The sequence below is a fragment of the Peromyscus maniculatus genome, chromosome 23 (genome assembly GCF_049852395.1).
Source record: "Peromyscus maniculatus bairdii isolate BWxNUB_F1_BW_parent chromosome 23, HU_Pman_BW_mat_3.1, whole genome shotgun sequence".
Classification (NCBI taxonomy): domain Eukaryota; kingdom Metazoa; phylum Chordata; class Mammalia; order Rodentia; family Cricetidae; genus Peromyscus; species Peromyscus maniculatus.
The window spans coordinates 40,082,541-40,099,326 of record NC_134874.1 but is presented as its reverse complement, the minus strand read 5'-3'; the positions used below and the strand labels follow the sequence as shown (position 1 = coordinate 40,099,326).

General features: G+C 38.4%; 1 protein-coding gene across 1 annotated transcript; it reads right to left on the bottom strand.

The window, feature by feature from the left end:
- Positions 1-1,260: 1,260 nt before the first annotated feature.
- LOC102927013 (olfactory receptor 7A17-like) lies at positions 1,261-2,181 on the bottom strand. The gene has a single exon (XM_015990979.2). The coding sequence runs from the start codon at positions 2,179-2,181 to the stop codon at positions 1,261-1,263; it is 921 nt and encodes a 306-aa protein (XP_015846465.1).
- Between the last annotated feature and the right edge of the window lie 14,605 nt (positions 2,182-16,786).

Genomic DNA, 16,786 nt, shown 5'->3' with positions numbered 1-16,786 from the left:
TAAACCACTGCACTGTTTCATTGTTCTACATGTATATTTTATGGCAGTACAATGCTATCTCTTTCACTATGGCTTTATAGTATAGGCTGAAGTTTCTATTTGGATACATTTATCCATTCTGTTTAGAATAGTTTTGTCTGTGTGACTCTTTGTGTTTCCATATGGATTTGAATATTTTCTATCTCTCTGAAGTATGGTACTGGAATTTTGATGGGAATTATGTTAGATTTTGGCAATATTCACAATATTAATTCTGCCAATCCTAGATCATGGAAGGTCTCACTATCATCTCTATTTTCTTTTTTCATGTCTTAAAGTTTTTGTTCTAAAGGTCTTTCTCTTCTTTGGTTATGATTATTACTAGGTACTTTATTTTTGTACATATCACGAATGTGATATTTCTCCCCAATTTGTTGCTCACCCAAGTTCTTTATTGGTGTATATAGAAGCTACTGAATTTTACTTTGATTTTTTATCCTGTTCCTTTACTAGACATAAATATTAGATATAAAATAAGTTTTCCTATAGTGTCTGAGGTTCTATTAAGTATAGAAACATGTCATCTGCAAAGAGGAATAGTGTGACTTCTTCATTTCCCTTTTTTACCCCTATTATATTTTATCTCATTGTTACAGCTAAGATTTCAAACACTGGATTGGATAAGACTATGGTATATACAGGACAATGAGCTGAAATAGAAACATGATTTTTAAATGTAAGAATAAAATATAACTTCCAGCCATAATGTACTAATGTTATATCACAAGAAAGGGCAATTAGCTAATCATACACTATGAGATGAAGAATGCATATTGAAAAACCATAGTTTGTGATTTTCCTTCACCATAAATATATATGGAGCTTTGTGTGCCAAGTATGGTTTTTCTTAACGGTAATAAAATTTATTACTATTTTAAAGAAGTGAAAGTTTACTTGTTATATATGTCATTTGAAATAAATTATACTTAAACGTGGTATCAGATAATTGAAAATTTTAAGTATTTCTTAGAAAAATGTAGAAAATGAGATATGCAGAAGGTTGGATATTTCAGTGATAATAAAAAATAATAATAAATAAGACTTTAAATTGAATAGTGAAGTCATATTCAGAGAGCTTCCAAGAACATAGTAGAAGGAGTATATTCTACTTCCACAATCAGAACAATGTATCTCAGATATGACCTGAGGGTCTGAATCCTACATTCATGGGTTGTTGTTGTTGTTGTTGTTGTTTGAGACTCAACAGGTGTGATTTTGTTTCTATCTCAAAAACTTTTTCACAGCACTTTTTATGTCTTTATTCCTCAGACAATAGATGAATGGGTTCAACATAGGAGTGACAACACTGTACAAAACTGAGGCTCTGGCAGTGGACTGCGAATTTTCTGTTACAACAGAGCTCAGATATAGACCTATTCCTGTGCAATAAAATAAAGAGACAACAGAGAGGTGAGATGCACACGTGGAAAATGCTTTGTATTTCCCTTGAGCTGATGAGATGGCACGTATGCAGGAAAGTATTTCATAGTAAGAACAGAGGATGGCAATGAGGGATCCAGCTGCCAACAACACAGGTAAAAGATACATGACAAGGACAGTAACAAAGTTGTCGGAACAGGTGAGTTGTAACACCTGATTCAGCTCACAGAAAAAGTGATGAATTTTCAATTCTGTGCAGAAGGATAACTGTAGCACCATGAAGCCTTGTGATGAGACATGCAGAACATTTACTATCCAGGACACCACAACCATCATCACACAGAGTCTGGGATTCATGATGACTGTGTAATGTAAGGGGTGACAAATGGCCACATATCGATCATAAGCCATTATGGTTAGCAGAAAGATGTCCAGTCCTGAAAAGAATATGAAGGAAAGCATTTGAGTGATGCAGTCTGTGTACATTATGAACTTATAATGTGACTGGAGGTTTACTAGCATCTTTGGTACAGTGGTGGAGGTGAAACAGATGTCCACAAATGACAAGTTGGAGAGGAAGAAGTACATGGGCGTGTGTAGATGAGATTCTGAGATCGTGATCAGGATGATGAGTAGGTTCCCAAGCACAGTGACCAGGTACATGGCAAGAAACAGTCCAAAGAGGACAGGCTGCAACCTTGGGTCTTCTGAAATTCCCAGAAGAAGAAATTGTGAAATTTGTGTGTCATTCTCTAGCTCCATGTCATTTATGTTACTAAAAATTAAAGCAAAATAAAACAAAAAACAGAGAAAATGTAATGATGAAATTATGTAACTATATAGAAACAATATCATATTAGTCAAGCCCTGAATTCTTCAGTTTTTCATGTGTGTTTAATTTTTGCATAGTTCTCCCTTTAGTGGTGGGAGCCATGTGAGTTTGAGTAATAAGGCAAGGCCCTGGAGAATCTAGCCCATTTGGCAAAGCCTGTGGACAGTTTGCTACATAATTCTGGACTTGACTCCAGGGGCATATGCACTAAGTTCTCTCCTTGCTTTTGCTATACAAGCCATATTTCTGGCTACCTTTAATTTCACTTTCTTAGTCACAGATAAAATAGATATTACAAAAGGAAAACTTCCTCCTGATGACTCTCATCTGAGTCAGTCAAAGGGAATGTTGCTAAAAATACACAGTGGACCTGATTCAGTCCCTAAAACCTTTGATGTTTCAAATGTGATCATGAATTCAGGCTTTTTAAGAAAAAGGATGGTGCCTTTCCAATGCACCCTGTAACTAGCCTAAAAGAGCCACAGTAGCTCATAAGTTTAATATTACATATTTGCACAACTGCCCTGGGAAGAATAATTTTAACCACAGGCACTTTGGAGAAATGCTAAAAAGAGATGATATCAGGAGTTAATAGGAACAATCTAGAGACAGGTAATGAAATAGAATCATAGAAATCCACAGTTCTCTCGTTTCTAATAACTGTACCAATACTGTGAGAAGTTAAGATAGATGGATATACGGACAAGGGATATACATTTAAGGGATAAACTATTAAGAGTAAGCTTCCAAGTTATGCTGTCTATAGGATAAATGGAAAACCTTGGTATATCCCCAGAGGAGATGGAGTAGTACAGAAAGTATAATGACTTGATCCAGCTTTGGCTGGTAAGTGGATTGTGAGAATCCAGACCTTACCAGATGTAAATATTAACCACTAGAGATAAAACTATCTTCCACTCTGCATGATGCTGTATCCACAAATGCTGCCAACTGTTCTATCTGTAAGTGTGCCTAGTTAGAAAACTTCCTTTGTCGCTTGCAACACTGCTTGTGTTTCTAAGGTTTGCGCTCTAGATCAAATAGGTAATGGTTACCAGTGGGAAAGTAGGGGGAGCGGGGGTGAAAGAAGGAAAAAAAACGAACGTAATTGTAGTAACCATTTCTAGAAACTTAAGGAAACAAATCTGATTGTAAAACTGTTCAAGCAAACCAACAAAAGTGTATAAAAACAGCCCAGACTATTCAAGAACACTTGTTTGAACACAGGTGGTCACAGTTTCTTCATTGTGCTAACTCCACACATCTGTCCTAGATCATCTAACACATCTGCAGTAAGGCTCCTGGCACCCTAGCCTTCTCTGAGGTGGAAATATTCACTCACTCTCAGCTTTATTGAAAAGTTATGTATTGAAATACTTAAACCTTAACCCTTGTGATGGTTGAACTTTTTCCAACTTGAAACAAACCTTGACATTTCTGGGAAGAGAGAAGATTAATTGTAAAAATGCCTCTGTAAGATTCACCTGTGGGCAAGCTTGTGGCACATTCTCTTGATTGGTCACTGATATGGGTGGGCTAACCCCATGCCCAGGTGGTTCTGGTATGAGAAATCAGGCTCTGCCTTAGCAGTTGGGACTCAAAAGGGGTAGAAGAATCCAAAACCTTTCAACATCTCTAAAGAAGATGGTATCTACTATTAGGTTCATAGAAAGGCATTAAAGAAGGACGGTAAGAAGATCAGGACCAAAGCAACCAAGATCCAGTGTCTTGTCATTCCACATGCCCTGCAACACAAATGGTGATGCATTTCTCTGAAGAAACAAAACCCTAAAAGAACAAGGAAGACATTGCAGAATATTATTAAACTTATGGCCAAGATAATGGAAGAAGGCAAAATGCATGGAGTTGGGTATGTAGAAAGGGGGTAAGTATATGGGGGCGGGGGGGGGAGAATAGTAACAAAATACATTGTATGAAAATTTTAAAATAGAGTCTTTAAACATAACATGCAATCAAAACTTGTGGCAGGGGAAAATAATGAGAAACAAAATACCCTAGCTGCTGCTGAAACATGAAGATACCAGTATTTACTCTGATCACTAGTTTAATTTGCACCTTCATGCGGTTGAAATTGCCTTTTTGTTATTTACATGTGTCACGTTTTGAATGTGTTCTGCCCTCTATAATATGTGTCTCATTTTGGAATATATTCAGCAACCCTTGTCCTATCAAATCTACACCTACCCCCACAGCCTAATAGAAAACACACACACACACACACACACACACACACACACACACACACACACACACAGCACAGCACACACATACACCAGTGCACCCGCTTGTTGAAAACAAGTCACAAAACATAGTCTCATGATCTCATGGGATTCTTAGTCTCCTGTTAATATCACGTGCTTTTTGCCCCAGTCACAGTATGGACCTTTTTCCTGTGTTATTCTGAAACTTTCAGTTTTGAAATCTTTGCAAAATCCAATAAGCCTATTGCAGTTCTGCCTTTTGTTTCCTCCAACATGCAAAAACCTCCCAACAACATGTTCTCTGAAGTCCTGCATTCACCAGGAAACTTCTCCTTCACACCTAATTCAATTCTCTGTGTGACTATTCCCTTCTGCCATCACATTGAACACTCTGTCTGCTGAATCTTCACATTCAGATGTGAGAGCTATGTGAGTAGACCTCACCTGCTTTGTGCACTTTTGCACTTTCACAGTGGTAGAGAATATGTATGCGTTTATAGAACAACAACAAAGTCTAAAAGAAAATTAAAATTTATGGTATACAAGGAATGTCAGCGGCTGTAGAGAAAGTGAAAGTTACAATTTTATTTTATAGATTTGTATTCATCATCAAGAATTAAATAAAAATAAAAACCAATAACTGAGTGTGATCTATCTATCCACTCATCCATCCATCTATCTACCTACCTACCTACCTATCATCTATCTACATACCCAACTACCTATCTACCTACCTACCTACAACCTATCTACCTATCATCTATCATCTACCTACCTATCTACCTACCTATGTATCTATCATCTATCTATCTATCTACCTACCTATGTATCTATCATCTATCTATCCATCTATCTATCTATTACTTAGCAATAACCTACACTAAAAGACTCAATGAACAATTGTCCTCTAATATTTTGCCCCACTGAAGCCACTTGGTTATACACAGTGACAATGCTATTTGTGGACATTTAGCACATGGCAAGAACACATTTTAGCTGAGTTTTAAAACCTTGAATAGTGAAAGGAAAGCTAAAGTTCATCGGTGGGCTGCCTGAGATGAGAAACTCAGGAGAAAAAAACATAGACATATTTCACTTAAGAAATTGTTTTAATATGTATAACCATAAATATCTAGCAATTCCAAAAATATATAAGGAATAAAAAACAAAAATTCTACTGATATGCTTATAAGTAGGAAATAGTTATAGGAGAATAATACTAAGAAACTCAGAGAAGTAATGGAACTCAGAAATAAGTAATGCATGAACTTCCTCCTCCTACTCACCATATGTAATACGTAATTTCTCCTGTCCCCTTAATGAACTTCAAGGACCCCTGACCTATGCCCTGCTTACATAAAATCCCCTCAAGCCCCTCTACTCTCATTTTAATTGGCTTCCATTGCTACCACTTCACAGTCAACAATAATCTTGAATAGCTGACCTGAAGGTTTACTTCTGATCCTAGCATATCAATTACACGAATTGGTGATTTCCTGGAAGAAGCAAGAAAACATTCACAACCAACTCTGAGCCATCCCTCAGATCAGCTTGGCTGGACTGGCTTTCAGAAGATTTTAAGCAAATGATCTTGTCTTCTGTCCCTCATAATCTTTGCTGTGGTGACTTTGAGACTCACCTGGATGAGTTGTCTAAACAGAAGGTTTCTGTGTGTAAGAACAATTTGCCCCGTTGAAGGCTGACAGAGGACTGACACTGTGTAATTAGATGGCAGGGAGACAGTCATCAGACCCTGAAATGTTGAGGGCATTAAAGGAAGTAACAATGCAATGTACAATCCTCAACTGCATACACGATGGGACTATAGCAGGGGCAGTATTTACAGCTATGCATATCTGCTCATTAGGTACATTTCCATCTCATTATTCCACCATGCAGCCAATCATTTCCCCAAGGGCTGTGGCTCTTCATAGAAACCAATTTCTTTCCTGCTGATTCCATTTCCCCTAGACACCTAGCTGTTATCAGGTGAATCATTGGTTGATGTTATTACTTCTCCATGGACTCTCCTGGTGTCCAAAGCTCTAAAATTCTAACTCAGCCCAAGGACCTGCAGTTTAAAATCAATCTGTCTTTGCAGGGTCCCATGAATTCCAAAGCCTTCGTTTGTGTTTGGAAGAGAGCCACTGATAAATCCATGTTTTAATATTCATCTTTCCTATAAGACGCTAATCTATGATTCCTTGATACAAAACTATGAAATGTATAATGCATATCTTCATGCTACATTTTACAAAATGATTACTAATATCAAATGTTTAACCAAATTAGTGTTTCCATTTACATCTTTATCTTAGAAATATATGATAATTTAAATATTTGATGTATATATATAATTATCATCAAACAGTACATATATTAACATATAATTTTATTCCACCTCTTTTATTCCACCTCCTACTGAAACCCTTCTTTCCAGCAATTCTCCCTCCTGCTTTCATGTCTTTTTGTTGATATTTTACCTTCTGAAATTAATTAGGGCCACTTGTGTGAGTTGTGGGTATCTATATTTGTTCCTATCTGTTGTAAGAGGAAGATTCTCTGATGATGGTTAAGCAAGGTATTCATATATGAAAACAGCAGAATGCCATTACCATTCATAATATTGCTATGGTATTTTTCTGGGGGTGGGCACAGTTGTCTGAGTGTTTGTTTATTTGTTTGTTATATAGCAGTAGTATTTGGTTTTATCCTAGGTCTGTGGGCTATCTAATCTCAGGTTCTTGGTTACCAAAGTAGTGTTGGGTCCATATTTCATCTTATGGATATTATTAATAGAGCAGCAATGAACATGGTTGAGCAAATATGTCTGTTGTAGCATCAAGTGTCCTTTGGGTATATGCCCAAGAATGCTATAGTTGGGTCTTGATGTTGATCACTTCCCAACTTCCTGAGGAACTGCCATACTGATTTCCAAAGTGACTATACAAGTTTGTACTCCACAATCAAAGGATGACTCCCCATCCTCGCCAGCATGAGTTGTCAGTTGTTTTATGGATCTTGGCCATTCTGATGGGTATAAGAAGGAATCTCAAAGTAGTTTTGATTTGCATTCCCCGATGGTTAAATATGTTGAACATATTTAAGTGTTTCTCAACTGCTTGAGTTTCCTCTTTTGAGAATTCTCTGTTTAGATATATACAACATTTTTAACTGGATTTTTGTTCTCTTGATTTCCACTTTTATGAGTTTTATAGAAATGATAATGTCCATTGCTGTTCAGAGTCTTTTCAGTTTCATGAGGCCATATTTATTAAATTTTGATCTTAGTGTTAATAGTGTTATGTTCAGTCTTTTTGTGCCACTGAGCTAAGGCAATGCCCTCACTTTTTCTTCTATCAGATTTAGTGGATCTGATGTTCTGTTGATGTTTATGATCCATTCGGAGTTGAGTTTTTTTGGTGATAAGTATGGATGTATTTGGGTCATCCAGTTCAACCAGCATTCATTACCATTATTATGAGATTCATGATTTCTGAAGGAAATGTGTTGTCTGATATTTTAATTAATTAATTAATTTGTTTATTTATGTATTTTCCATACCACTCACAGTTTCCCCTCCATCCTCTCCTCCCGTTCCCACCCTCACCTCCCTTCTCCCACCCCCCATCCACTCCTCCTTCATCTCCATTCAGAAGGGGGAAGGCCTCCCATAGGAGTCAACAAAGCATGGCATAACATGTTGAGGCAGGACCAAACTCCTCTCCCTTGAATCAAGACTGGGCAAGGCATCCCACCACAGGGAACAGGTTCCAAGGAGCCAGCTCATGTGCCAGGGACAGGACCTGGTCCCACTGCTAGGGGCCCCACAAACAGACCAAGCTATACAACTGTCACCCAAATGCAGATGGCCTAGGTTGGTCCCATTCCAGTGCCCTAGCTGTTGGTCCAGAGTCTGTGAGCTCACAAACTCAGGTGATCTGTCTCTGAGGGTTTCCCTGGAATGATCTTGACCACCACCCCCATTGCTCATACAATCCCTCTTACATCTCTTCACCTGGACTCCCAGAGCTCAGCCCAGTGCTTAGCTGTGGATCTCTGCATCTGCTTCCATCTGTTACTGGATGACGGCTCTATGATAACAATTAGGATAATCAACAATCTGAATACAGGGGAAGGCCAGTGCAGGCACCCTCTCCACTATTGCTAGGAGTCTTAGCTGGGGTCATTCTTGTGGTTTCCTGGGAATTTCCCTAGCACCAGGTTCTCCCTAAACCTATAATGCTCCCTCTTTATCAAGATATCTCTTTCATTAATCTCTCCCTATACCCTGGCCCCAACTTGACCATCCTGGTCCTTCATGTTCCCATCCCTGTCCCTCTACCCCACCCCCAGTTTACCCAGGACATCTCATCTATTTCCTCTTTCCAGGGAGTTCTATGCATCTCCCTTAGGGTCCTCCTTGTTACCTAGATTCTCAGGGGCTGAGGATCATAGCCTGGTTATCCTTTGATTTACATGTAATATCCACTTAAGAGTGAGTACATTCCATGTTTGTCTTTCTGTTTCTGGGTCACCTCTCTAAGGATGATTTTTTTTCTAATTCCATTCATTTACCTGCAAATTTCATGATGCCATTATTTTTTACTGCTGATTAATACTTCTTTGTGTAGATGTACCAAATTTTCTTTATCCATTCTTCAGTGGAGAGGCAACTAAGTTGTTTCCAGGTTCTGACTATTACAAATAATGCTGCTATGAACATAGTTGAGCAAGTGTCCTTGTAGTATGATTGAATATTCTTTGGGGGTATTCCTAAGAGTGGTATTGCTGGGTCTTGAGATAATTGATTCCCAATTTTCTGAGAAACTGCCATACTAATTTCCAAAGTGGTTGTACAAGTTTGTACTCCCACCATCAGTGGAAGAGTGTTCCACTTACTCCACATCCTTTCCAACATAGATTGTCATTAAATTCTTGTACTTAGCCATTCTGACAGGTGTAAGATGGTGTCTTGGAGTCATTTTGATTTGCATTTCCCCGATGGCTAAGGATGTTGAGCAATTCTATATGTATATTGGAAATCAGTTCCCTGTCAGATGTGGGGTTGGAGAAAATGTTTTCCCATTCTCTAGGGTACCATTATGTCTTATTTGCCATGTCCTTTGCCTTATAGAAGCTTTTCAGTTTTGGGAGGTCCCATTTATTAATTGCTTATCTCAGTGTCTGTGCTGGTGGTGTTATATTTAGGAAGTGGTCTTCCATGTCAATCCATTCAAAGCTACATCCCAATTTCTTTTCTGTCAGGATCAGTGTAGCTGGATTTATGTTGAGGTCTTTGATCCACTTGGACTTGAGTTTTCTGATTGATGATAGATACAGAGACATTTGCAATCTTCGACATGTTGACATCCACTTATGCTACCAACTTTTGTTGAACATTCTCTTTTTTCCATTGTTTATTTTTGGCTTCTTTGTCAAAAATCAGGTAGTCTTGGGTGTGTGGATTTATACTGGAGTCTTTGATTTGATTCCATTGATCCACCTGTCTGTTTTTAATGCCAATACCAAACTGTTTTTTATTACTGTAGTTCTATAGTAGAGCTTGAGGTTAGGGATGGTAATACTTCCAGAAGTTCATGAATTGTATAGGATTGTTTTGGCTATCATGGGTTTTATGTTTTTCCATAGGAAGTTGATTTTTTTTTTTAGTTCTGTGAAGAATTGTGTTGAGATTTTGATGGGGGTTGCATTGAATCTGTAGATTGCTTTTGGTAAGTTTACTTAGTAAGTAACTTTGGTAAGTTTGCATAGTAAGTTTTTACTATGTTAATCTCATTGATAAATGAATATGGGAGATTATCCATTTTCTGATATCTATTTCAATATCTTTCTTCAAAGAGTTAAAATCCTTGCCATATAGGTCTTTCCTTCATTTGGTAAGAGTTACCCCAAGATATATTACATTATTTGTGGCTATTGTAAAGGGTGTTGTTTCTCTGATTTCTTTCTCAGCCCATTTATCGTTTGTATACAGGAGGGCTACTAATTTTATTGAGTTAATCTTGTATCCAGCCACATTACCAAAAGTATTTATCAACTATAGGAGTTCTTTGGTAAATTTTTGGGGGGTAATTCATGTATACTATCATATCATCTGCAAATAGTGAAAGTTTGATTTCTTCCTTTCCAATTTGAATCCCCTTGATCTCCTTTTGTTGTTTTATTGTTCTAGCTAGAACCTTGAGTACTATATTGGTTCGATATGGAGAGAATGGATATCCTTGGCTTGCACTGATTTTAGCTGAATCCCTTTGAGTTTCTCTCCATTTAATTTAATGTTGGCTGTTGGCTTACTGTATATTGCCTTTATTATGTTTAGGTATGCACCACCGTGTATCCATGTTCTCTCCAGGACATTTATCATGAAGGTGTATTGGATATTTTCAAAGGCTTTTTCAGTATCTAATGAGATGATTATGTGTTTTTTTTTCTTTCAGTTTGTTTATATTTTTGTATGTTGAACCATCCCTGTATCTCTAGGATGAAGCCTGCTGTGGATATCATTCTATATAAATAAAACACTGATGGCCAGTGACCAGACAAGAAGTATAGGTGGGACAAGGAGAGAGGAGAATTGGGGAAACAGGAAGAAGGAAGAGAAGAGACACTGCAGCCACTGCCAGGATAAGCAGCATGTAAAGACACCGGTAAGCCACCAGCCATGTGGCAAGGTATAGATTTATAGAAATGGGTTAATTTAAGATATAAGAACAGTTAGCAAGAAGCCTGGCACGGCCATACAGTTTATAAGTAATATCACTGCCTGAGTGAATATTTTATACATGGATTGTGGGACTGCTGGGCTTGGTGGAACCTGGAGAGAAGCTCTCCAGCAACAGAAGCCTATTTGATCATAGTGGAAAATTCTTTGATATGTTCTTAGATTCTGCTAACTAGTATTTTACTGAGTATTTTGCATCGATATTCATAGGCTCGAGTTTCCACCTTAAACCTGAGAATGTTTAATAACCAATTCTAAACAGAGCCAAAACCAGGTTCCTGCTTCTTGTCAAATGCAGGTTTGAACACTGGTGGGTTCCTAGCGTGTGCATTTGACCAGTAGAATGGCGGTAATGAGGTGTCTGCCAGTGGCACATTACGCTGTGTGGTAGATTTAGTCTTTACTAGTATTTTTTTTTTAAAAGAGGTTTCTGGGCTATGCGCTGCTTTGATAAAAGCATAGACCTACTATTTCTGAGACTTAATGACTCCCAGAGCTGGAGAAAATGTACCACCGCCATATTGAAAAGCTGAAGGGGGCAGAGCCAGCAGCCACAGCACCATTTCAGGATTAGAAGGCTACAGTCAGTAAGACTGATTCAGATGAAATAGTTTATAATACATGTAAAAATGTACGTAGGCTTAAAAGACAAAAAAAATATACCATTATATAAACAAATAGTATCTAAAAATAAATTGTTTTAAAAAAAACAGTAAAGGTAATAAGCCATGTAAAGATGGCTATCACACAGAAAATCTGGATTATGTTGTCTTTGATATTCCTAACTAAAGAAAAACATTTGATTGTAAAAGCTGTTCAGTTATGCCAAAATGTAAATTTTAAAGGTAACTTGACTTCAAAATTTGAATATAAGGATATGTTACTTTGGAAAAGAGGTTCTGCTTTTGTTTCCACAGAAAGCCAGAGGCTATGGATTTGTTCCAGATTAAGATACATCAGGTTTCACCAGCCAAGACCCCCTGAAAGGTCTCCGATGACACCATGGCCCAGATGATCCAACATCCAGAGCAGTTTCAAGGCAACTGGTTTACACAATACAGCCTCACGGACTACCCCATAGGCCTAAAATTTTCTTTGCGTCCCCATAAGATACAGCGCCCCCCTCCAGCAGGAAGTAGTAAGAGATGCTATGCCCAAATTCCCAAATATACCAAGCTGGCTTTAGAGGTGGAATTGGCTCACTCCCCCTCTAAACCCAGACATATTGCTTTAAAAAAATGTTTAAGAGATTCTTGCATCCCAAATCAGAAGAGCCCTCTGGTGTGGGACAGAGAAAAAAACAATATTTTTATTTAAAACAGATTGATTATAAATGTGATCTCTTTCTAAAAAAGAAAAGGGGATATGATATAGATATATAGGAGGATATAGAGATGATAAGATAAAAGGGTAGATTAATGAACATACTTTTAAAGAACAACTTGTTTAAAATGTTTTACATTGGTATAAATTTTAGTTTATTGATACAAACTTGAAGTTAATTTTGTTATACTGTATATATATATTTCTATTCTTGTTTGAGGTATTATATTTATGTAACTCATTTAAAATTGTAATGGATAATTAAAAATAGATTAATAATTAGTCATCTATGATAATCATATTTGTAGCCATGTTAGTTAAGTCTTCTAGGTATACATAGATATATTTCAGATAGATAGGTAATCTTCAAACACTTCATAGACCTAGAGAATATGGCATTTAAATAACTTAGAATTCTGTTGATGTGAGACACAATTGATCCTGGCTGCACCAATTTGATCCCGAGAGAATGTTGGGCTTCTAAGACATTTCCATTTGGAAGTTTGTCTTTTTGGCACAAAATGGCCTACTGGGCAAAGAACTGCCCTTGCCTTGACGGCTGACAGTATAAATGCAATGCTGTCCTTTCTGGACAAGCAGGACACAAGGAAAGCGACCACTGTACTCTGCCAAGACAGGGTAAGATGGTCTCTCAGAAATCCTGCTTCTGAAAATGGTCTGTCAGATACTCTAGGCCTGTAGCCAATTTGAATGCACCAACAATGCTGAGAAACATTAGATGACTGTCCAGGCTGCCAGCTGTCTTGGTCTACTCTTGCAAGATTCCCGAAAATTGCTTGCATCCATCTACCATTTCTCAGGTACCATTATGTTCCTTCTCAGGCCTTTGATGTGGTTAAAGACTAGATAATTGTAATTTCCTCAGTTATGATAAAAGATAAGTTAGATATAAAACCTTAAACTCACAAATATAAGATAGAACATCTTCTTTAATATTGTAACTGTAATTCTTGCTCGATAATTGTTTTGTTATATGTACTTTTACCATGTTAAAGTTAAAATCTTCCTTTTAAAAAAAAGAAGAAAAGGGGAAGTGCTGTGGATATCATTCTATATAAATAAAACACTGATGGCCAGTGAACAGACAGGAAGTATAGGTGGGACAAGGAGAGAGGAGAATTGGGGAAACAGGAAGAAGGAAGAGAAGAGACACTGCAGTCACCTCCAGGACAAGCAGCATGTAAAGATGCTGGTAAGCCACCAGCCATGTGGCATGGTATAGATTTATAGAAATGGATTAATTTAAGATATAAGAACAGTTAGCAAGAAGCCTGGCACGGCCATACAGTTTATAAGTAATATCACTGTCTGAGTGATTATTTTATACATGGATTGTGGGACTGCTGGGCTTGGTGGAACCTGGAGAGAAGCTCTCCAGCAACAGAAGCCTATTTGATCATAGTGGAAAATTCTTTGATATGTTCTTAGATTCTGCTAACTAGTATTTTACTGAGTATTTTGCATCGATATTCATAGGCAAGACTGATCTGTAATTCTCTTTCTTTGTTACATCTTTGTTTGGTTTTGATATGAGGGTAAGTGTGGCCTCATAAAAAGAATTTGGTAGTATTCATTATGTTTCTATTGTTTAGAACAATTTGAGGACTATTGGTATTATCTCCTCATTGAAATTCTGAAAGAATTCTATGCTAGAACCATATGACCCTGGTCTTTTTTGTTGTTGTTATTGTTGTGAGAATTTTAATGACTGTTTCTATTTCCTTACAGGTTATAGGTCTATTTAAATTGTTTATCTGATCTTGATTTAACTTTTGTATGTGGTACCTATCAAGAGTATTGTCTATTCATTTTAGATTTTCCAATTTTGTGAAATATAAGTTTTTGAAGTATGACCTAATGATTCTCTGGATTTCATCAGAATCTCTAGTTATGAAATTTTCTATTCATTTTACATACCCATTACAGATCTCCCTTTCTTCCTTCCTCCCTCCTCCTGCCCTCCAACCTTCCCCTCTAACTCACTCCCTATTCCCACCTCCTGCAAGGCAAGGTCTCCTATGGGGAGTGAGAAGAGCCTGATGCATTCAACTGAAGTAGGTCCAAGCCCATCCCCCCGCAACAAGGCTGTACAAGGTGTCCCACCATAGGCACTGGGCTCCAAATATCCTGCTCATGCACCAGAGACAGATCCTGATTCTACTGCCTGGGGGCCCCCAAAACAGTTCAAGCTAAACAGCCATCTTGCCTATCCAGAGGGCCTAGTCCAGTCCCATGGGGGCTCCACAGCTACTGGTACAGAGTTCATGAGTTCTCACTAGTTTGGCTGACCGTCTCTGTACATTTCTCCATCATGATCTCCATGTCACTTACTCATAGAATCCCTCCTCTCTGTCAGTGATTGGACTCCTGGAGCTTGGCCTGGCGCCCGGCCATGAAACTCTGCATCTGCTTCCATCAGTTACTGGATGAAGGCTCTATGATGACAGTTAGGTTATTCACCAATCTGATTACCAGAGTAGTCCAGTTCAGACACCTTATCGACTATTGCTAGTAGTTTAAGGTGGGGTCATCCTTGTAGATTCCTGGGAATTTCCCTTGCACCCTGTTTCTCCCTATTCCCATGATGTTTTCATTTATCATGGTATCTCTTTCCTTGCTCTCCTACTCTGTCCCTGTTCCAGCTCAAACCTTCTGTTCCCTTATGTTCTTATCCTACATCCCCTACTCTCCATTGTCACCTGTCACCCCCAGTTTGCTCATGAATATCTCATCTATTTCCCCTTCCCAGGGCAATCCATGCATCCCTCTTAGGGTTCTCCTTGTTATCTAGCTTCTCTGGAGCTGTGGGCTGTAGACTGGTTATTTTTTGCTTTACATCTAGTATCCACTTATGAGTGAGTACATACCATGTTTTCCTTCTGAGTCTGAGTTACCTCATCCAGGATGATGTTTTCTAGTTCCATTCAATTGTCTGCAAATTTGATGATATTGTTTTTTACAGCTGAGTAGTACTCCATTGTGTATATGTGCCACATTTTCTTTATCCATTGTTTGGTTGAGGGACATCTAGGTTGGTTCCAGGTTCTGTCTATTACAAATAATGCTGCTATGAACAGAGTTGAGATGTGTTCTTGTGGTATGAGTGAGCATTCCTTGGGTATATGCCCAAGAGTGGTATAGCTGGGTCTTAAGGAAGATTGATTTTTAATTTTCTGAGAAGCTGTCATACAGATTTCCATAGTAGCTATACAAGTTTGCATTCCCACCAACAGTGGAGGAGTGTTCCCCTTGGTTTACATCCTCTCTAGCATAAGCTATTATCAGTGGTTTTGATCATAGCCATACTGATAGGTGTAAGATAGTATCTCAGAGTCATTTTGATTTTCATTTCCCTGATGACTAATAATGTTGAACAATTCCTTAAGTGTCTTTGGGCCATTTGAGATTCTTCTGTTGAGAATTCTCTGTTTAACACTGTTGCCCATTTTTTAATTGGATGGTTCAGTATTTTGATATCCAGTGTCTTGAATTCTTCATATATTTTGGAGATCAGCCCACTGTCAGATGTGGGGTTGGTGTGCTAGGGAAATTCCCCAGAATCCACAGGATGACCCAACCTTAGACTACTAGGAATAGTGGAGAGGGTGCCTGAACTGGCCTCTTTGGTAATCAGATTGGTAAATAACCTAACTATCATCACAGAGCCTTCATCCATTAACTGATGGGAGCAGATATAGAGATCCACAGCCAAGCACCATGCTGAGCTCCAGGAGTCTAGTCGAAGAGAGAGAGTAGAAATTTTATGAGCAAGGGACATCAAGATCACAATGGGGAAATGTACAGAGATGACCAGGCCAAATTAGTGGGAACTCATGAACTGTGGAGCAATCGCTGTGGAGCCTCTATGGGACTGGAGTAGGCCCTCTGCATAGGAGAGGCAGTTGTTGCTTAAGGGACCCCCTGGCACTGGGATCAGGGTCTGACCCTGGTACATGAGTGGGATTTTTGGATCCCAGTGCCTATGGTGGGATATATTACACATCCTTGGTGCAGGGGGAAGAGTCTTGGACCTGCTTCACCTGAATGTACCAGGCTATGCTGACTCCCCACAGGATGCCCTGCCTTGGAGGAGGTGGGGATGGGAGGTGAGTTGGGAGGGAAGGCTGAGGGGTGGGAGGAGGGAGGAGAGAGAAGAGGATGTTCTAAGGTTAATATGTAAAATGAATAGAAAATTTCTTAATAATAAAAAAGAAAGAATATACA

What these genes read in the sequence shown, in the direction of transcription:
- LOC102927013 (XM_015990979.2), bottom strand. Translation starts at nt 2,181, where the DNA reads ATGGAGCTAGAGAATGACACACAAATTTCACAATTTCTTCTTCTGGGA.